General features: G+C 36.2%; 1 protein-coding gene across 2 annotated transcripts in view; it reads right to left on the bottom strand.

Annotated features, from left to right (window-relative positions):
- SKIV2L2 (superkiller viralicidic activity 2-like 2 (S. cerevisiae)) overlaps positions 1-22,073 on the bottom strand; it is a 131,066-nt gene that overhangs the window by 38,482 nt on the left and 70,511 nt on the right. For both annotated transcript variants that reach the window (XM_011939369.1, XM_011939370.1), the window contains 3 exons: positions 13,736-13,908; positions 13,018-13,086; positions 4,449-4,577 (listed from right to left, as the gene is read on the bottom strand). In XM_011939369.1, the coding sequence (XP_011794759.1) occupies positions 4,449-4,577; positions 13,018-13,086; positions 13,736-13,908 (371 nt within the window). The remainder of the gene's footprint in view (positions 1-4,448; positions 4,578-13,017; positions 13,087-13,735; positions 13,909-22,073) is intronic.

The following is a 22,073-nucleotide window of genomic DNA, read 5'->3' as shown; positions in this document are numbered from 1 at the left end:
CACTGCAACCTCCACCTCCTGGGTTCAAGTAAGTCTCCTGCCTCAGCCTCTCGAATAGCTGAAGCTACAGGCGCACACCATCATGCTGGCTAATTTTTGCATTTTTAGTACAGATGGGTTTTGGCCATGTTGACCAGGCTGGTCTCAAACTCCTGACCTCAAGTCATCTACCCACCTCAGCCCCTCAAAGTGCTGGGATTACAGGCATGAGCCACGCCTGGCCAGACAAGAGAACTTAATGATTGCAGGCATTTAAGGAAGTCTCTGCACAATTATGAGCTGACCATTAAACTAACCAAGCAGAGATCTTTGTGGCCACACACAATTTAAAAATACAGACTTAAAAGAATTCAGAAATCACAAAACAAACCAATGACAACAAATAACAAGAATAAACTCTGGGGGAGCAGGAAAACTCTGATTTACAGAGTTGCTACTGCTAGAGAACAAAACGGGGCTCTGCTTGCCTGCTGCAGTAAGACCAGATACCTATATTGAGGTTTGTAGTGGGAGAAAGGAAGGTGTTTATTTGTAGGGTGCCAAGCAAGGAGGATTAGGTAGTTAATATTCAAGTTCTGACCTTCCAGATGGCTTACAGGTAAGGGTTTCTAAGGGCAGGAAGGCAGAGGTTATAGCAGTCATAAATTAATATATGGAGGTTATATACTGGTTTGATTTAAAAAGGCAGGACATCTTAAACTAGGGGCCCACAGGTTATAGGTGGATTTAAAGACTTTTTGATTTGTAATTGGTTAAGGAGAAGTTTCGTCTAAAAATTTGGGATCAGTAGAAAAAATGTTCACTCTGGCTTGTGGGTATGATCTCTTTTAGGCCCCTCGGGAAGAAATTTAGGACAAAGAACAGCGATCAGAGTTGTAGTCCTCTGTTCCTCCTTATTTGAGGCTTATGTGCCAGTATATCTGTTTGGTGTACATCTCAGTTTTTGAAAAATAATTTAGGGACATATGTGAAGATGTTATTTTTAGTTTTTATAGGGAATAAAACAAGCTCAACTCTACTACTGTTTTTTTAGACAAAGAGATTGATTTTTGGAGAAAGGTTCTTGCTCTGTTGCTCGGGCTGGAGTGCAGTGGCATGGTCACGGCTCACTGCAGCCCTAACCTCCTGGGCTCAAACGATCCTCCCACTTCAGCCTCCAAAACAGCAGGGACTACACATGCCACCATGCCTGGCTAACTAGTATTATTATTTTTTGTCTAGACAGGGTTTCACTATGTTGCCCAGGCTGGTCTTGAACTCCTGGGCTCAAGATCTTCCCACCTCAGTCTCCCAAAGTGCTGGAATTATAAGCATGAGCCACCACACCCAGCCTCGTTTATTTATTTTCTAGGTCTAAGCTAGGTGCACTCTAAAGGATCCCTAATCCATCTCACTACATTATTTAAAATGTCCAATTTTCAATGAAAAATTATGAGACATGTAAAGAAATGAATAAAGTATGACCTATACACAGGGAAAAATTAACAGAAAATATCCTGAGAAGCCAAGAAATTTGACTTAATAGACAAAGAGTTTAAATCAGCAATTTAAAATACATTCAAAGTTAACCCCCTCAAAAAATCTGATTTCCATAGTACATCTTCACTGCATGCTTGAAACCTGCCAAAACTGCAAATATTATTCCATGATAAGTACTGGTATCTTAATCCTCTAATTTTTATAAGTATATAGTTCTAATCTGCAATCTTCTATTCCATGTCCTTTTATAGATGTTTTTACCTAATGGGGAATGATTCCACCGAGTTCCTTGTCTAGAAAAACAAAACAGAACTCCCTTATCTTCACTCCCTGACACTGCGTCTCATTTAACTACCATGACGTAGCTGTCATAAGGGGAAATGGTCAGACACACGGGAGCTGACAAAGCAACAGTGTCAAAACTGCAAGAGATCTTTAGAACACATTAAACTGTTCACCTCTGTTAATCAATGTAATTCAGAACTGGAGTGCTCTTGCTCTCTACACACACACACACACACACACACTCTAAGCCATTTTTAGAAAAGTAAGTTCAAGAATATTATAGGTACAAGGAAAAGTCACTTTAGAAAGTAGTCTTCAAGGCTGGGTGCGGTGGCTCATGCCTGTAATCCCAGCACTTTGGGAGGCTGAGGCAGACGTATCACGAGGTCAGGAGATCAAGACCATCCTGGCCAACATGGTGACACCTGGTCTCTGGTAGAAATACAAAAATTAGCCATGCATGGTGGTGAACGCCCGTAGTCCCAGCTACTCAGGAGGTTGAGGCAGCAGAATTACTTGAACCCGAGAGATGGAAGTGGTAGTGAGCCAAGATCACGCCACTGCACTCCAGCCTGGCGACAGAGCGAGACTCCATCCCCCACCCCCCCCAAAAAAAAAGAACAAAGAAAAAAAAGAAAATAGTCTTCTGTAAACCCTGATAAAAAGCTAAATTTGGCATCACAACCATTCAAAGTCAGAGAGGGCAAGGATGATTATGGAAATCCTACTTATCTCATGCAATGGAAGCCTGCTTTTAACCTACCCTGAATAATGCTACACAATCAATGAAGTTGAGAGCTAATGTTTCCTTATAAACTGCCCACAGAACTATTTCTCTGTCTAGGATTTCTATTCAAGATAATCTACAAGGCAAACAATATTATATATTTATAAAACATATACTTATATAATATATATGTACAAATATATATTATATATAATATATATAATATTGCTTCTTAACCTATAGTCCTTCTCTCTGTACGCTGTGTCATGCCTTTGTCATTCACCACAAGGAACAGAAAACTACGAAGTTCTTTCTAAAGAGGGTGTTTCATGCTCTATGCATGTGGCTTCCTTTGCTAGGAATATAATTCTTGTCTGTAAAGGTACTCATGTTCCTACAAGTTTGTTAAAATCTCACTACTTCCTTTATAAAGCTTTACTAATTACCCAATCCTGAGCAGTTTTGAAGCACGAAATGCTTCCTTATTAAGCTGCATCCCCTTAAAGTCACAGACTATATGTAGAATTCATGTTAACAATCCCTCACCCCTTGCCAATTTCCTTAGCAGCGTAGACTGAAATAAACATAATAAAAAATGCTACAGGAGCAGAGGAAAGGTCCTCACTTTGCCTTGGTTTCAGGACTGCCTATATAATTTTCTTGGCAGAATCTGAGCTTTCAGTGTGAGAGTGCTGTGACTTACTATCAATGTCCGCCATGAGAAAGGGAGAATGTTGAGATGTGTGGCACAAATTTGCTATTCCAACTTGCAATAACTCCTAAAGGCCCTTTGGGGACAATGAGTATATGCCGAACTGTGGGAGTTTTAGCCTCATTTATAGTTAGGCAGTCAGTAAAATGTTATAAAAAAATAAAAATCACACAAGTTTCACTTGGTGGTGGAATTCTAGAAGTGAACAAATTAGAAGACTAAGAAAAGGAGGCCAAAGTTTAGGTAATATTCAGAATTACAAATAAACATTTAAATTATCATTTTAAAATGTTACAGTGAATTGTCTTTTTAAAAATACTGCTAACTCCAAAACCCGTAATTTATCAATCCAAAGAAGAAGTCTATGATACTACAGTGGCAGATTTTACTTTCTACAAACCAATCTCATAATAACAAATTTCATTGCAATGACTTTTTGTAAAAGACCTATCCAATATGCCACATTTTACATTTAATAAAAGCACATGTAAATTAAATGATTTTAACTAAGGAAACTTGGGTAGAAATTTTTCATTGTTAAAATAATGCTTCAGTCATTACAGAGCCTCCTCCTTAAAATTGGGTTACGTTCTGATAAATTAGTTGTAAGTTGAAAATATTGTTAGGTCAAAAACGTATTTAATACATGAACACCTAATCTACCAAACATAACTTGGTGCAGTTTACCTTAAATGTGCTAAGAACACTTACACTGGCTTACATTTGGGCAAAATCATCTAACACAAAGCCTATTTTGTAATAAATGTCAAACATCTCATTAATGTATTAATGTTCTATAATACTTAATGATTATCGCTTTTGCACTGTTGTAAAGTCAAAAAATCCTAAATCAGGACTGCCTATATTTCCATGGGAATGGGAAATAAACAGCATGAATGGATTCAAACTGTAAAATCACTCAGTCACAAGCAAAGATAACGAAAAATCTTTACAGCCCTGGTAAAATCCAGCTTCATGTAAAATTTCAATGACTGAATACTTTTTCTTTCACTTTGTCACGATTTATCTTGTTGTAACTTGATAAAAGAAAAATAAAACAAATCTCATTAATTATCCTATTGATAAGTTAGATGGCTTTACCTTAAATATACCTTAAAATATCTTGAAAAATTCTGATTTAGAGATCATGATAGTATGTTCATTACCATCACCTTGGAGAACTTTGGTGATTATAAGTAAGTTACAGAATATCTGAAATCTGAAGACAGAAAGTTATGCACAAACCTGCATCTCTCCTTTCTCATCAGGTTTAGCTGGTTTTGCAGCTTCTGTAGCTGAATTTTTCAAGCTCTCTTTGCTACAGCGAAGAAGTACTTCTACTACATACAAAGGATCCAGTTCACCAGAGTTAGGCTAAAAAAAAAACAGAAGATGTTCATTCATTCTTAAGAAACTGGCCCATAAATAGTTCCATCTGTACAGGAACTATTTTCTCAGCATTTAGCATTATGACTGACACAAACTGTGTAATACATATTTATTTTATGAAACAAAAACTGTCTCTCTGGATTCAACATGTTCCACTGGATGAGAAAACACAGAAATAACTTTGTATTTATAAATTTTGTATTTATAAATTCTAATTTAATAGTACAAGCACTGTCAAGTGTGTCACAGAATGTTTCTAATAATGTTAAGAAACTAAAATTTTCAGTGTCAGAAAATTAATTTGTATCTTCAAATCACTCTAAATAACATAAAAGATAGATTGAGAAGAGATTATTTTATTGCTTATTATGCTAGCATTTCTATAATGTGGTTCCAATTTTTACTGTCTTTTAGTCTTTAATATTCTGTAATAAAACTATAATTCTGAAGATCTAACAACTACTAAGATCTCACCACAACTTCTGCACTATGATAATGTACGTTTGAGTAGTATCTTTCAAGCAATAATAGAAGATATTTTTTCAGTACAGAATTCTTCTTTTTTAAAATATTTAAATAATCTATTTTGCATAAAATACAAAAAAGGAAAGTTATATGGCAATGACTTGACTATGTGGCCTCCACCCAGGACAGTTCCTACTAAAAAAATGAAAATCTGTCAATAGATGATAATGAATCCATTTCTACAATCTATTTCTGCAATGAACTACCAATAGTTTAACAAGAAAACGTATTTCCAAACGCTGAAGAAAAAAGAAATCACAATTATTTTAAATCGAGTTCAAATTTCCTCAAAGAAAGCATACACTCTATTATTACAATACGAAAGAAAAACTAACTTTTCCTCAGCATACATTAGTTCAAAATGTGGTTAAAGGAAGTTGCAAAACATTCCTTAGTTTAAACACAAAGCAAAGATGAAGATAGTATTTTGATTAGATTATTTTTATCTGCAAAGATTGTGTTCAGTCATTATGAAATGAGTTTTACAAACAATGAGCTAAACAAATAGCTACGACCAACTATCAAGTCTTCCTAAGGAGCCAATGATTATAAGAAGACTCAATGATTATCATATAAGCTTTACAGAGGAGGAAAAAAACCCTCTGAATAAGATGCATAACACAATTTGATAGATGAATTAGCTCCAAAGTGTTAGGAAGATGTGAGTATCTGAACAAAAAACCCCACAGGCATATGAGCAATCTTTAATGTTTATAGATAACTCTGTTGCTGGATTTGGTTCCAATTTTGTAGATTTCATTAATAAATTTAATACTCTCTGTAAGACACAACAATCACAGAAGTGACTATTTTAACTCAAGTATATCATACATAATCATCTATTTACGCAGAGCTACTAAAACCAACTTATAGCATTATGGAAATATTCTCAAGTGTTACTATGGAAACACAATAGGAAACCTTCTACATTGTAACATTAAATGAAAATTTGCTGTTAAAGGTATTTCCTAAGATTATTAATTTTTTCTTAGCTAACTTGCTTTAGTTTTGCACTCTGTAAAGACGGATCAGTGTCAACTTTCAGACAAAAAACTAGTTAAGTCTTCTATTATCTTAATTTAGATTTTTGTTTATAAGTCCTAATTTTTATTTCTTAACAGTATGACTGAACTTGTTTTTCCCAGCTTTTCTTTATTCCTTTTAAAGTGTGGCTAATTTCTGGCTATAAACTGAAATTACCTAATTAAAACACAATTTGGTAATCCCAAGCTTGTAGAATGTAAAGAAACAAGCAATTTAAAATAACAATGACAAGTACAATTACATTTTTATTTATTTAAAATGCTTCTACGTTTTCTTTGTTGGTTTGTATACACCCTCTGCCTCTGGCAAGCTCTACTGGCCACAAAAATCTTTGGATTTGTATTCTGACTTAGATCCCAAAATTAATAAAAATGTACTTCACATTTTTAGTGAACAAATTCAAGTAGTGAAATGGAAAAATTAGTTTCACCATCAATAGAAACAGAAAAAAATGAATGTGCTCCTCTCTAATCCTCATTTTATCTTTGCCTAAAAGAACTCTCATCAACTGATTCTACCTTTATAGTTAGACAGTCACATGAATGAATTTAGGATCAAAAGAGGCAAGTAATTTTTTAAAAATATGTCTTCTGTGTGTGTATACACACTTGTAATTATGTTAGCTATAATTTTTCTCTCCTGAACCTCAGACTACCAGAGCATGACAGTGTGATCCACAAGCCTGCTCCCCAGCAACTGGAAAAAATTATGAAAAACCAATCATTTAAAGTTTCTGGAAACATCATAAGGGAATATATCAAGTGAAGAAAGATCTAGTCTAAAAAAAACCTCTAAAATTCATTAAAGTCTTTGATACCTGAACAAAGACTGCTCCCTCCCTCACTCTTCCCACTTCACTGAAACAGAAACTCCAGACTGTTGAAGCCAAAAATACAGAAGGGCTCAGTATCCCTGCAGCTCTTAGTTGAAGAGGGCTAACTTTTAGGAGGGGCAGGATGTGAACATTTCTCATCCTCCTCCCACCTACCTGTTGCTGCTGCTAAGTCCTCTGCAAGTAAGGCTGAAAGGTAGAGGCTCCCCTTCATTCACCTAGCCTCTACTGGTTGGCCTGAGGCTCTATCTTGGTGTGGTGCTGTTGAGAAAAAGGGCCCCAACAGCCCTTCCCCTGGTTCATAAGGCAATGGGTCCATGTTGGGAGAGGCAAGATGAAAATACCTGAGGCTACCACCCCAACCCTCCACCTATTCCCCAGCTTTTAAAGCGGGGATGTTACTCAGAGAAAAGTGTGCATTGTCCCTACCCCCAATTTTAGAATTTTGACTCCGAGATTTTGCCTGGGTGAAGAAATAGGCCTTCAAACAGACAACTCTTAATATCTTCCCAAAGGACCAGATTTTATTTGTAACAGGGCCTGAGGAAATTCAAGACTAAGTTTAACTTTCAGAAACAGCAGAGGCTGTGGTGAAATACAATTGGTAGATCCGTATTCCTTGGAGATATAGGCTAAATTGTATAGCAGAGAGTTTGCAGAAGAGAACCTGGTTTTAAAAATGATAATGGGAGGAGTCCTCCTGCTAATAGAGCTTAACAGTTGGGTATGCCCAGAGAAAGGTAAAGTCATAGAGACCCCTGTCCAAACCATTGTCATCTCAGCGTGACTGTGGGCATAACCAGGGCTGTGACCCCCAACTCTATCTCTCTATCCCAGAAACAAACTAAAAGGCTAAACACTATAGGGGGTAAGACGTAGAGAATTCTATCAAATAATCCAGCCCAACATTAAATAAATAAACAAGGAAATAACAACAGTGGCCTGCAAGAGGTGGAGGCAGGGAGGGCAATACCTAGAGTTACTACAATATATTATCAAAAAAGAGACATGCAAAGAAACAGGAAAGTTATGACCCATAAAACAGGGAAAAAACTAGGCAACAGAATCTGCCTATAATAGTGATCAGATGTTAGGGTAAAGTAAACAGACTTAAAAGTTGCCACTATAAATATATTCAAAGAATCAAGGGAAATCACAATTAAAGTAAAAGGTACAATAACAATGTTGTATCAAATAGAACATATCAATGAAAAAATAGAAAATATAAAAAGAAACCAAAAACAAAGTTTAGAGTTTAAAACTCTATTTACTGAAGTGAGGAAAATTACTAGAGGGGCCCAACAGTAGATCTGAACTGGCAGATAATATCACCAGTGAATTTGAAGATAGACTATTGACGGAGACTATGCAATCCAAAGCACAGAGCAAGGACAAACAAATAAAAATGAACCAAGCCTCAGAGGAATATAGGACACCATTAAGTGCAACATACCCATAATGGAAGTTCCAGAGGAGAGGTTTAGAGAAAGGAGCAGAAAAATATTCAAAGAAGTAACGGCCTGGGCACAGTGGTTCACACCTGTAATCCCAGCACTTTGAGAGACCAAGGTGGGAGGATTGCTTGAGCCTAGGAGTTTGAAACCAGCCTGGGCAATATAATGAGACCTAGTCTCTACAAAAATTGTTTAAAGTTAGCCAGGCATGGTGGTGCACACCTGTAGCCCCAGCTACTCAGGAGGCTGAGGTGGGAGAATTGCTTGAGCCCAGGAGTTTGAGGCTGCAGGGAGCCATGATTGCACCACTGCACTCTAACCTGGGTGACAGAGTGAGACCCTGTCTCTAAAAATGACAAAACAAAAACAGAAATAGTGGCTGAAAATTTACTTCTCAAAATTTACTGAAAAAAAAAAAAAAAAAAGAATTCATCTATATAGCCAGAAAATTCAATAAAGTTCAAGTAGGATAAAGGCAAAGAAGTTCAGTCACTTTCTATGCAGATACATTTATAATAAAAATGCAGAAAGCCAAACCAAAAAGAGAAAATCTTGAAAGCAGCAACAGAAAAATAGATGAATCTCTTACAAGGGAACTTCAACAAGACTAACTGTGAAAACTTCTCAGCAGAAACAATGGAGGCCAGAAAGCAATGAGCTGACATATTCAAAGAAAAAAAAAAAACAACTGTTAACCAAGAATCCTATATCCAGTAAAGTTACCTTTCAAAAATGAAGGCAAAATAAAGACATTCTCAGATATACTAAAAACTGAGAAAATCTGTTTCTAGCAGACCCACCTTATAAGAAACACAAAAAATTCTACAGGCTAACATCAAGTAATACTAGACATTTCTTTGAAACTATATAACAAAATAAAGAAGACTGGTAAAGATAATTATATAATTATAAAAGATAGAAATAGAAGTCTTTTTCTCTTCAATGATTTAAAAAGCAGTTGTATAAAACAGTATGTATACATTGTATTATTGAGCCTGTAACATATCAAAATGTAGTATCTTGGCAGTAACAGCATAATGGAGGTAGGTGGGAGCAAAACTGTATAAGACTAAGGCAGTAACTCCAGAGAGTAACTTGAATCCACAGGAACAAATAGAACCAAAAATGATAAATAAGAAGGTTAATATAACAAAAGCGATATATACACACGTGCTTTCCTTTCTTCTATAAGCTTTAAAAGTAATAAAAAGTGGCCGGGCATGGTGGCTCACACCTATAATCCCAGCACTTTGGGAGGCTGAGGCAGCCGGATCACCTGAGGTTAGGAGTTTGAGATCAGTCTGGCCAACATGGTGAAACACCATCTCCACTAAAATACAAAAAATTAGCTGGGTGTGGTGGCGTGAGTCTATAATCCCAGGTACTTGGGAGGCTGAGGTAGGAGAATCATTTGAACCTGGGAGGCGGAGATTTCTCTGAGCTGAGACTGTGCCACTGCACTCCAGCCTGCCTGGGCGACACAGTAGACTTCATTTCAAATAAATAAATAAATAAATAAATAATTTTTTAAAAGTACATAAAGTATTAATCATAATAATATATTGCTGGATTTGTAACATTTATAGATGTAATATGTATAACTATGAAAAGAGAGAAAAAGGAATAGAGCTATATAGAAATAACACCTCTATATCACACTGGAATTAAGTCAGTGTAAATCTAAAGCTTATTCTAATAATATGTGTATGGAAAGCCCCAGCAAACACTAAGAAAATCTCTCTCTCTGTTGCTATATACATATACATATATATACATGTATACACACATACGTACATGTATATGTATATGAAATCTTTAAAAAATTAAAATGCCACATTAGAAAAAATTCACATGATGCAAAAGAAAGCAGTAAAAGAAGAGAAAACAAAGACACAAGACACAGAAAACAGAAATTAAAATGGCAGCTGCTAAACCAACTACATCTGTAATGAAACTCAATGTGAACAGATTAAGCAATCCAAAAAAGGAACAGATTTTCAGATTGGATTAAAAAAAAACCAAAATCCAACTGCTGTGTATGCTGTGTACAGGACACACACTTTAAACTTACTGATACAAACAAGACTGAAAATTTAAAAATGGGAAAAAATATTATGCAAAGAAAAATCAAAAGAGAGCTCAAATAGCTATGCTGATACAAAACAAAATACATTTTAACAGAGCTTGAAAACACATGAAGCAAAAACTGATAGAAATGAAGGGAAAAATAGACAATACAACAGTAATAGTTATGAGACTTCAATACTCCACTTTCAAGAATAGATAATAATAGACCAACCAGACAGAACGGTCTGCAAAGAAAGAAGTCGAAGACCTGAACAACACTCTAAAAGAAGTTCTAAACCAACTACACCTGAAGGACATGTATAAAACATCCCACCTTAAAGCAGCAGAATACACATTCCTTTCAACTGCACATAGAACATTCTGCAGGACAGACCATGTCAGGCCATTAAACAAGCTTAGAACAATTCAAAACTACTGGAAGAATTCCAAGTACATTCTTGACAAAAACAAAATTAGAAATAACAAAGCCAAAAATTTGGAAAATTAACAAATATGTGAACATTAACACTCTCCTAAATAACCAATGGGTTAAAGAAGAAATCAAAAGGGAAATTAGAAAATATTTTGAGATTAATGAAAATGATAAAATATACTAAAATTTATGGAATACAACTAAAGCACCTGTAGAGGGAAATTTATAATTGTAAAAGCTCTATTTAAAAAGAAGAGGTATCTCAAGTTAATAACCTAATCTTCTACCTTAACACATTGAAAAAAGAACAGCAAACTAAACCTATAGTCAGAAGAAAGGAAATTAAAAAGATGGGGCATAACCTAATGAAATAGAGACAGAAAAACAGAGGGAAAAAAAATCAGTAAAACCAAAAGCTCATTGAGAAGATTAACAAAACTGACAAACTTTACCCAGATGAAAGATTTAAACGACTAGGTCAGATATGAAAGAGACACTACTAATGACCATACAAAAATAAAAAGGATTAAAAAACAATACTATGAATAACTGTATATCAATAAATCACAGAAAATTTGAAGAACATGCCATACCAAGTAGAGATTGACTTAGTAATCTCTAAGTAAACTACCCATAAAGAAGAGCACAGGCCGAAGCGGCCTCATTGCCAAGTTCTACCAAATATTTTAAAAGTTTTGAATGTCATGAAGATATTGGGGGAAAAAAATTTAACACCAGTTCTTCAAAAACTCTTCCAAAAAATGAAAGAAAAGGGGAACACTTCCTAACTCATCCTATGAGGCCTGCATTACCCTAATACCAAACCCACACAAAGATGTCACCAAGAAAACAACAAACCAACATTTCCTATGAATAGTGGCATAAAAAATCTTCAAAAACATACTACCAACTGAATCCCGACACATAAAGAGAATAATATATCATGACAAACTGGGATTTATCTCGGAAATCCAGTCATATTAACATCTGAAAACCAGTTAATGTAATATATCGTATCAGAATACAAAATAGAATAAAAAGCAAAAATCACATGATCATCTCAATGGGCACGTAAGAAATATTTGACAAAATATTTATCTTTCATGAGAAAAACATTCAACACACCGGGAACAGAAGGAAACCTTCTCTACTTCTGGGGGATATGGAAGGATAGGTGAATGACATAGGTTTCTTTTTGAGATGATGAAAATGTTCTAGAATTGACTGTGGTGATTGATGGCTGCACATATCTGCGAATATACTAAATGTCACTGAGTCATATACCCTAACTGGGAAAATTGTACAGTGTGTGCATATCATCTCCATAGAACTGTTTAAAAAAAGAAACAAAAAATGTAAAACCTAGCATGAAAGGAATCTATAGCACTTCAGTACAGGTAAAAATATTCTGCCCTAGCAAAATTCTCTTATAGACAAGTTATGGAACGAGTAAACTGGCAAAGGCATGCTAGCTTTTCCATCTTGGGTTACATAAATGTCCATGAAACCACTGTATTTAGTATTCAATGTCACACTTCAACTCCACATAAAAAGAGAATTTAATAGCTGTCAGAGAGGCTTAAATAAAGACTACTCTGTCCAGTTAACCTCACCTCCTGCAACGAAGATCATAGCTACATGAAAATAGTGCATGTGTCTCTCTGCGTGTGTGTGTGTGTGTGTGTGTGTGTCTCGGGGGATTTGGGGAGTGGAAGGAAAGCACTACCACCATTTAACAGTTTTCTCATGGTTGAGGCGATACACAGAAAACATAAAGGACTGGCTGGGTGCAATGGCTCACACTTGTAAACCCAGCCCTTTGGGAGGCTGAGACGGGTGGATCACCTGCGGTTAGGAGTTCAAGACTAGCTTGACCAACATGGCGAAACCCCATCTCTACTAAAAATACAAAAATTAGCCGGGTGTATTCCAACAATTAATTCCTCATGGCAGAATTTATTACTGCTTCTCTTTAGGTAATATTATTTCTTCTTAGACCAATTTCATAAGCCTGAAAAAACATTTCACTAAAAATTGATATATAATTCTAGTTTAAAGACAACAGTTTACCTTAACATTTGACTTTTTTGAGAAATTCACCACTACTCCCCAGCCAAAGTCATCTCCTTCATTCTTTACCTAAAAAGAAAAGCAAGTAAGCAAGATCAAATGTATATATACAAGGCAATTTCAGTCTTTCGTACCTACATTCTAGACTAATAAAGCCTTCTGAATTTTCTGATAAAATATCTTTTGCAAAAGCATTGCCAAATTTAAGAAGCAAGATATTAACCCTGCAGGAAAAAAAATCAATGACAAATTTCATTTTAGAAATTGCCCCTAGAACAGCAATAACAGGAATCTCTCAGTTGGCAAATGAATGCCAAAAATGACAGTATGTTCCAAAGATATAAATATTTTATATCTAATGAATTCATCCAGAACTTAAAATTGCCTTATTTTTAATATAGTTATATGAATAGTTACATGAATATAGTTATATGAAGTTATAGTTAGCATTTCATAACTAGAAATATTTTATATGTTAATCCCAAAACTATCTACTTCAATTTATAGTCCCCAAAATAAAAACCAGTGGTGATTAAAAGGCCTTTGCATAAGCCCCTAAGTTAGTGCCATGTGAAACAGGTAAAATAATATGATTAATATAGATCAATTATTGTAGCAGGAAGCATTTTATCAGGATAAAAAATAAATTAGAATCTTTAACAAAAATATGTTTAAATATTGAATTATTCAAGTATTTTATGAAGAAACAATGACATACCTTTACCAAACGACCTGGTTGTAGAAAAGGTAAGCAGTATTTTGGTTTGTGAATATATTCTTCAATTTCTTTACCCAATTTGGCAAGCTGCTGTCTAATCTTATAATAGATAACCACACTTTCTTCATTGGGAATTACTATTTTATTATACTGTTCTTCTGAATTCTTTACCTCTGTCAATAGAACACATGTACAAAATTGAAAAATTACATATCTTATTTAAATTATATCCAAGACACAGGATTTTTTCTATTAGGTTGGTGCCAGTGTAGTTGCGGTTTTTGTTTACTTTCCACCTTCCTGTAAGTCTCTATGTGTTCAGCTATCCAAAAACTCCTCCAACCCTGTCCTCTTGTGCCCTTTATGGAGGCTTTATTGGATAGACATGACTGACAACTGCGAAGAAATGTGGTGGGTTACAATCTATTACTAGTAGACTGAGTGGGAAAACCCAGCCAGATCTGCCCATTGCAAGTTTGTGTTTTTTTTTTTTTTTTTTTTGCGCCTTTCTGTATAGCATTTCTTCCTCCAAGGTAGGAGGCAGGATCTCTTTTGAAATGGGTGTCTTGTGACCTAAATTCAGACAAGGTAGGTCAGAGAAATTTTTTAGGTTGGTCTCCAAAACAGAAAAGCTGGAGATGATTCTTGCCTTGGGGAGAAAAAGCAGCAGGTGAAAGGAAGGCAGCAGCAGATCAGAGAGAAATTCTATCTTCTGGGACCTGCTTCTGATCCAGCATTATAACAAAAGACTATACAAAGGCTATGGGAGTTATAAATCAGGAACCATGGACAACAACCAACCAATAAATCACAGGCCACACCCTGGTTTTTTGTTAATAGGGATCTCATATTAACAGGATATATCATTTCAAAGATATTGGCGTATTATTAGACTTGTACTTAGTTATTAATTAGATCAGTCTACCATTAAATGGTATGAATATGTCTCTTAGGCTGAGGCCATGCAGGTTTGTAGGCTTTTATTTGATCTTGTCTGGTTTTAAAAGTAGGAGACATCTTGGCAAATACATAGTTTTATATTTTTAGGCATTTGGTATAATTGAACTAGGATATAATTTTTTTGTTTTGAGCTTCTTTAGAGGTATTAATATTGGATTTTTAAAATGTGTAATTCCATTTTTAAAATCAATAGCCTTTTCTTTCCTTTTTTTTAGAGATGGAGTCTCACTGTCACCCAGGTTAGAGTACAGTGGCACGATCTTGGCTCACTGCAAGCTCCGCCTCCTGGGTTCATGCTATTCTCCTGCCTCAGCCTCCCGAGTAGCTGGGACTACAGGCGCCCACCACCATGCCCAGCTAATTTTTGTATTTTTAGTAGAGACGGGGTTTCACCGTGTTAGCCAGGATGGTCTTGATCTCCTGACCTCGTGATCTGCCCACCATGGCCTCCCAAAGTGCTGGGATTACAGATGTGAGCCACCGAGCCCGGCCTTTCGTTTGTGTTTTTTTTGAGACAGTCTTGGCTCACTGCAACCTCTGCCTCACAGGTTTAAGTGATTCTCCTGCCTCAGCCTCCTGAGTAGCTGGGATTATCGGCATGCGCCACTATGCCCAGCTAATTCCTGTATTTTCAGTAGAGACGGGGGTTTCACCACGTTGGCCAGGCTGGTCTTGAAATCCTGACCTCAAGTGATCCACCTGCCTTGGCTTCCCAAAGTGCTAGAATTACAGGTGCAAGTCACCACACCCGACTTATCAAATCTATAGTTTTTAAATACCCTTCCTTTTTTTTAAATCTATGGAAGGGACATTAGAATTGACCACAATGATGGTCTAGATTTTAGGCAGCAAGAGTAGCCTAGCACATATCTCCTCCACATTGTATCTCTGTTTAGACATGATAAGGTTATACAGGTATAGAACTAGTGCCATTTTTATACTTAGGCAAATAGTAGTATTGATTTTCTGTCTATTTTGTCAGATGGGATGAAGGTACAATTCATCCTATATGGCTCTTAGGAATTTTGATAAAAGGGTTAAATATATAGTTGCAGTTTTCTGTTTAGGAATTATCTTTTTAGCATTTGTAGTTGTAGCCCTGGTGTTAGGACCATTCTATCAGGTAAAGAAAGAAAAAAAGTTTTTCTTTTGAGGTAACGTGTTTTAAGAAACGCAAGTGTTTTTTCGGCTAGGCACAGTGGCTCACACCCATTATCCCAACACTCTTGGGAGGCTGAGGCAGGAGGAGGACAGCTTGAGCTCAGGAGTTCAAGACCAGCCTGGGAGAGACAGTGAGATTCCATCTCCACAAAAATAAAACATTAGGTTGGTGTGATGGTACACACCTGAAGTCCTAGCTACTTGGGAGGCTGACGTTGGAGGATTCCTTGAGCCCAGGAGGTTGAGGCTACAGTGAGCTATGATTGTATCAATGCACTCCAGTCTAGGCAACAGAGACCCTGCCTCCAAAAAATAAGTGTTTTTAATATATTTTTTATCATTTTTTTAAATGTTTTTTGAGACAGTCTTGCTCCATTGCCCAGGTTAGAGTTCAGTGGCACAATCTCGGCTCACTGCAACCTCTGCCTCCTGGGTTCATGCTATTCCCTACCTCAGCCTTCTGAGTAACTGGAATTACAGGTGTGCGCCACCACGTGCAGCTAATTTTTTGTATTTTTAGTAGAGACGGGGTTTTGCCATGTTGGCCAGGCTGGTCTCGAACTCCTGGCCTCAAGTGATCCACTCGCCTTGGTCTCCCAAAGTGCTGGGATTACAGGCATAAGCCACCATGCCCGGCATTTTTTGCATTTTTTATGTCACATAACAGTACGCAGAAGAAGCCTTCTGTGACTCAATGTGTGAGGGTTTTTCTTCCCCACACACCAAGCAGTGGATGTCAGCTGGATGTCCTCTAATTTTGACATTATCCACCTGGAGATAGCATCAGGTCTCACAGGTTGAGAGTTCAGTCCCCAAGACTGCCCCCACCCCATCCCAACTAGTTACAAGTTAAGGCCTCCAAAATTTTAGACACCAGTCACCAGTTAGGCCTCCAAAAATGTTAACAAATTGTAATTTTTACAACTTCCTATTTAGGTCTGATTTGTGTGTGTGTGTGTGTGTGAGTAGCTCACAAAACTCAAAAAAAAAAAAACCACATTATCAGTTTATTACAAAAAAATTTTTTTTTTTCTTTTAGAGAGAGAGTCTCACTCTGTCACCCAAACTGGAGTGTAGTGGCCAGATCTCAGCTCACTGCAAGCTCCGCCTTTTGGGTTCACGCCATTCTCCTGCCTCAGCCTCCCGAGTAGCTGGGACTATAGGCGCCTGCCACCTCGCACAGCTAGTTTTTTGTATTTTTTTAGTAGTAGTACGGGGTTTCACCGTGTTAGCCAGGATGGTCTCGATCTCCTGATCTTGTGATCCGCCCGTCTTGGCCTCCCAAAGTGTTGAGATTACAGGCTTGAGCCACCGCGCCCAGCCACAAAGAATATTTTTAAAAATAGATAAAAAAAAATAAGACAAAGTCTAAAAAGGTCCCAAACAACAAGAGCTTTTGTCCCCACAGAGATGGAGTACACCATCTTCCTCAACAAATAAATTTTTGTTTCCTTCCTGTAAGTCTCTTCATATTTAGTTATCCAAAAGTTCCCCAAATCCTGTCCTCCTGGACCTTTTATAGCGACTTTTAATTAGATGGATATAATTTACAACTATATATAATTAAACAAAAAATACATAATCTAATACTAATAGAGTAAAAAAACCCAAGAAAGCCCATTTATTTAGAATTTTTGGATCTTTATAACATTTCTTCCTCCAAGATATAAGACAGAACCCTCTTTAAAATGGTGGTCTTATGAACTATAAGAAGACAAAATAAGTCAAAAAAATTTATTATGAACAGATCTAAGACAAAAAGGCCAAAAACAAAAAAAAAAAGAAAAGAAAAGAAAAAGAAACAACTCTGCCTTAAAATAAATAAATAAAAAACAAAACTAGGTTTAAAATAATCTAATTTCTAAGGCCTACTGTGCCCTAACACTTTAACAAGACTATAAATAAGGAAGGATATAAAAATTATAAGCCAAAAACCATAGACAAATACACACACCCCCCCCACAGTTTTAAATTCTGATAAAATTAAATTTATTTTTTTCTTGTTGTTCATGTTTTTGGTGTCACAGCTAAGAAATCACTGCCAAATCCAAAATTACGTAAATTCACACCTATGTTTTTTCCTAAAAGTTTTAAATTTTTAGCTCTTATATTGAGAGCTTTATCTATTTTGAGTTACTTTCTGTATATGGCGTGAAGTAAGGGTGCAACTTTATTATGCATGTTACAATTCTGTTGTTTCAGCACTACTTGTTGAAAAATCAACTGACAACAGATGTATAGGTTTACTTCTGGACTCACAATTCTACTCCATTGATCTGTATCAAACTGCTCTATGTAACCTGTGTGCTTTGGTTTCTTAATCTGCAAAACGAGGATAACCATAGTGCACATAACCCCACAAAGCTTTCCTAGGGACTGACAAAAGACATAGAATATACTTAGCTAACAGTATTGCTCACAGTAAACAGAAGGATATTGCTCCTGTATTATTATGTTTATTATTATCATCAACCTTTTCACAGACTGTTCCTAGAGCTCTAAGTTCTAGTCTTTTGTACTACCTTGGGCATACTGCATCATCCTGGTTCTTTTTAAATGAACTGCATCACTGCGTACAGGAGCTGTACTTCAGTCATTAAAGACTAGAATACCATCCGAAACAACATGCATTATGGCAGTAAACATTATCAGGAAAAAAAAATTAAACCCTATAAAAGAACATTTGACAGACTAAAGTCATTAAGAGTTACATGAAAATGAAGACTGCACACTGAAATGATGATCCTGCTGCCCCACCCAGAGTTACATATAACATTATATTTGTAGGAATCAGGTGAGCACTAAAGGCAGCACAGACAGGAGGAATTTAAGAAAATGATATAAGGCAATTTCTATGGGGTTTTAACAGGGAAGCATCCAGAAAGATTCTTTTTATATCACTCCAAATCACTTCAGTGCTCAGACTATTTAACTAGAGTCAAAAGTTTGAAAGATATTTTAAGAAGTCACATTTATTCTGTATCCAGGACTCTAACTACAGCCACATATCACTCCAGAAAATTATTAACTTTAGGTACAGTCTTTTTTCTCCAAATTAAACAAACAAAAATCAGTTTCTCTAATCTTTTCTCATGTTAAAAAAAAAAACTGGTTTTATGTCTTTCAAAATTGATAATATACATGTAACAAATTAGAATAGAAAACAAAGACATAAATTAATGAGGCAACTTGCTTGTGAGACTGCCACTATGAAGCAAATTAACTTAAGGATAGTATCTCTTCCACCCCAATCAGACAGTTGAGGAACTTTAGTATAAGAAGCTGGTTTAACTACAGTGCAAATGAGAAGACTCCATGGGTCATCGCCATAGGAAAGCCTCAGAATTTCAGAAGATAGCATGTAAAACATGCCCATAAACTCTTAAGACAGCTTGCAACCAATTTCTTCCTTTAGGGGCAGATGAGAGATGGTGGTTGCAAAGACATATTTATAGCATACAATATAGTGTATAATAGTGTCTACAATAGATAAGCCTGGGAGCGACTGGGAAATGAACTGCCATGCTCAGAACTAAGCAAATTTTACAAGTAAAAGCATAGATTGCTTTACTGTTCTATGGCAATACTATCAGTTTTTGCAACAAGTACTTACTGAGCATTTAACATAGATTATCTCATTTAGTTCTTATAACTTGGATGAACTGGATATTATCCCAACTTCATAAACAAACTAAGGCCCAGGTAGCCTTGATTCAAACCCTCATCTAACTGCACAGCGCTTTCTATTACCACTGGCATTATTAATGAAACTAAATAAAAAGACTAAGATTAAGTATGCATTTTTCTTTTCAGTAAGGGCAAAGTACAATCCAAGGACCTCTACTCAGGCTCACTGGAAAATGTACTGTTGATTAGATAAATCAAAATGAAAAACATCTCATGTGTGTGAGCCATCTATTTGTTATAATGTATAAAACATTCTACCAATTCTACACTTCCAAAGACAACAGCCCACATTTTAATTTTGGTATATTTAAGGTGGTAAAATAATACCAGTGCCTTGAAAAGGCTCTAGTAGTATCTGCAACAAAAGAAGTATATTCCTGCAAGTAATGAGTGAAAATAGGAATGAACTGCATTCAGGATGTATTCTCTCATACTACATGCTCTGTTTGATCACAACACTCAGCTCTGCAAACTGTACTACAGGTGTTTCAATTCCCTTATTTCTCTTTCATCAATCAAGTTCCTACCTCTTCCAATAACAAGTATGTTATATTTTGGAGAGTATTTTTACTTACTGGTTTCAGGAGGTTAGGAAAACAGCTTGCCCCTTTAAAATCAGAGGTAGAGAAATGCAGGGCTAATTCAATTCCAAGTAGATACAAGTATCCAGAGGCCAGAGAGCAAAGATCATGTTACTCACAATCCTTTTAAAAAGCAAGTCAGAACCACATTGAAAAAACAAAACAAAACACAAAAGCTGGGGACTGAGGAGACACAGGACACGAGATGGAAATGTCTACCTAAATGGAAGAAACCGAGGCAAAATTAACAGTTTATTGGGCCAAGGTTGAGGACTGCAGCCAGAGATACACTTCTAAGTTCGGGAAGTGCTCTAGAGACTAAGGAGGGGCTCAAGTTTCTGAAGAAAAAGGGATGAATCAGGGCTAGGTGCAGTGGCTCATGCCTGTAATCCCAGCACTTTGGGAGGCTGAGGTGGGTGGATCACCTGAGATTGGGAGTTCGAGACCAGCCTGATCAACATGGAGAAACCCCATCTCTACTAAAAATACAAAATTAGCTGGGCATGGTGGTGCATGGTTATAATCCCAGCTACTTGGGAGGCTGAGGCAGGAAAACCACTTGAACCCGGGAGACGGAGATTGCGGTGAGCTGAGATCATGCCATTGTTGCCATTGCCTGGGCAACAGGAGTGAAACTCCATCTCAAATAAATAAATAAATAAATAAAGGAAAAAGGGATGAATTAGAAGAGGGGCTAGATTACAAAAGGTGTCAGGAATTCTCATTGGTTAACAGAAATAACACCGGTGACTAGCTATACAGTGGCTTCAAAAGGTAATTATTTAGTTCCAAGGGTAGGAGACTTGAGACTTGACTTTGGTTATATTTTAAGTGACTTTCTCGGCCTGAAAACTGAAAGGGGCTCCCATTCCCGAGGTAAAAGGTTTTCTTTTTAATTTCTCAGTGAAATGGTGGAATATTTAAGTTCACTGAGTGAGTAGCAGAATCTTGTTCTAAGTCATATTGAACAATCTCTGGGTCCAGCCAGAAGTCAGAAAATAGGCTTTAAAAAAACAGGATAATACTTGGGAATTTCCCCTCTGTCCTCCACTGTACCAGGGATGCTTTTAAAAAGTAATTTACTGTTTATCAGAATGTAAAAAGAAAAAGAAACAAAACAAAGGTAGGTGCACCAATACACACTTCTGTTTCACTTGGTTATTCAGTCTCCAAACCAGTCTAACTGCTAGCTGTGTGTGTATGTACAATTATCCTACTCATGCATGACTGTGCTAATTGCTTAGGAGGAATACTTTAATTTCCTTTTAAGTATTAAACTAGCTTTTAATCTTACACCTGTTTCAATGACAGCATCTGAAATTTCCATAAGGTAAAATTAATACTGCTAATTTGATTTTAATACCTCCTTAATTCACATTCAAATCCAAAGTGTATTTAAACCTTATTAATCTTTTTTATTATTAATTTTACTTTTAATAAAATAAAATAAAATTTATTATTAATACAATTTTTGGTGGGATAAGGGGATTTATAGCTCTTTTAAAAATACAGTTCTGTGAGACTAGAAACATATTTTTCTATCTCTTTGCTAAGACCACAGTTTATCAGCCAAACACGAGGGGTATTATTAATAACTTTTACAAAAAATTAATAGAATGTAATATGATTTGAAATCATACATTTATCATGTTGTAAGGTTTTAAAAAATATATTCAAAAATCCGCTTATGGAAGTTTACTAAAGGTGAGTGTTGAGATCATCCAGCTCACATTTTAAGAAATTGTCTGTCATCTTTGATTTTTTTTTTATCAATCAGAGAGGTTACTACATCTATTTTCATCACTTTATTAATGGTGAAACCCTGTATCTATAGAAAATACAAAAATTAGTCAGGTATGGCGGCACATGCCTATAGTCCAGCTGAGCTGGGAGGATCAACTGAGCCCGGGAAATTGAGGCTGCAGTGAGTTGTGATGGTACCACTGCAT

The sequence above is a fragment of the Colobus angolensis genome, unplaced genomic scaffold (genome assembly GCF_000951035.1).
Source record: "Colobus angolensis palliatus isolate OR3802 unplaced genomic scaffold, Cang.pa_1.0 Scaffold180, whole genome shotgun sequence".
In the NCBI taxonomy this organism is placed as follows: domain Eukaryota; kingdom Metazoa; phylum Chordata; class Mammalia; order Primates; family Cercopithecidae; genus Colobus; species Colobus angolensis.
This window is presented reverse-complemented; position numbering and strand designations above follow the sequence as displayed.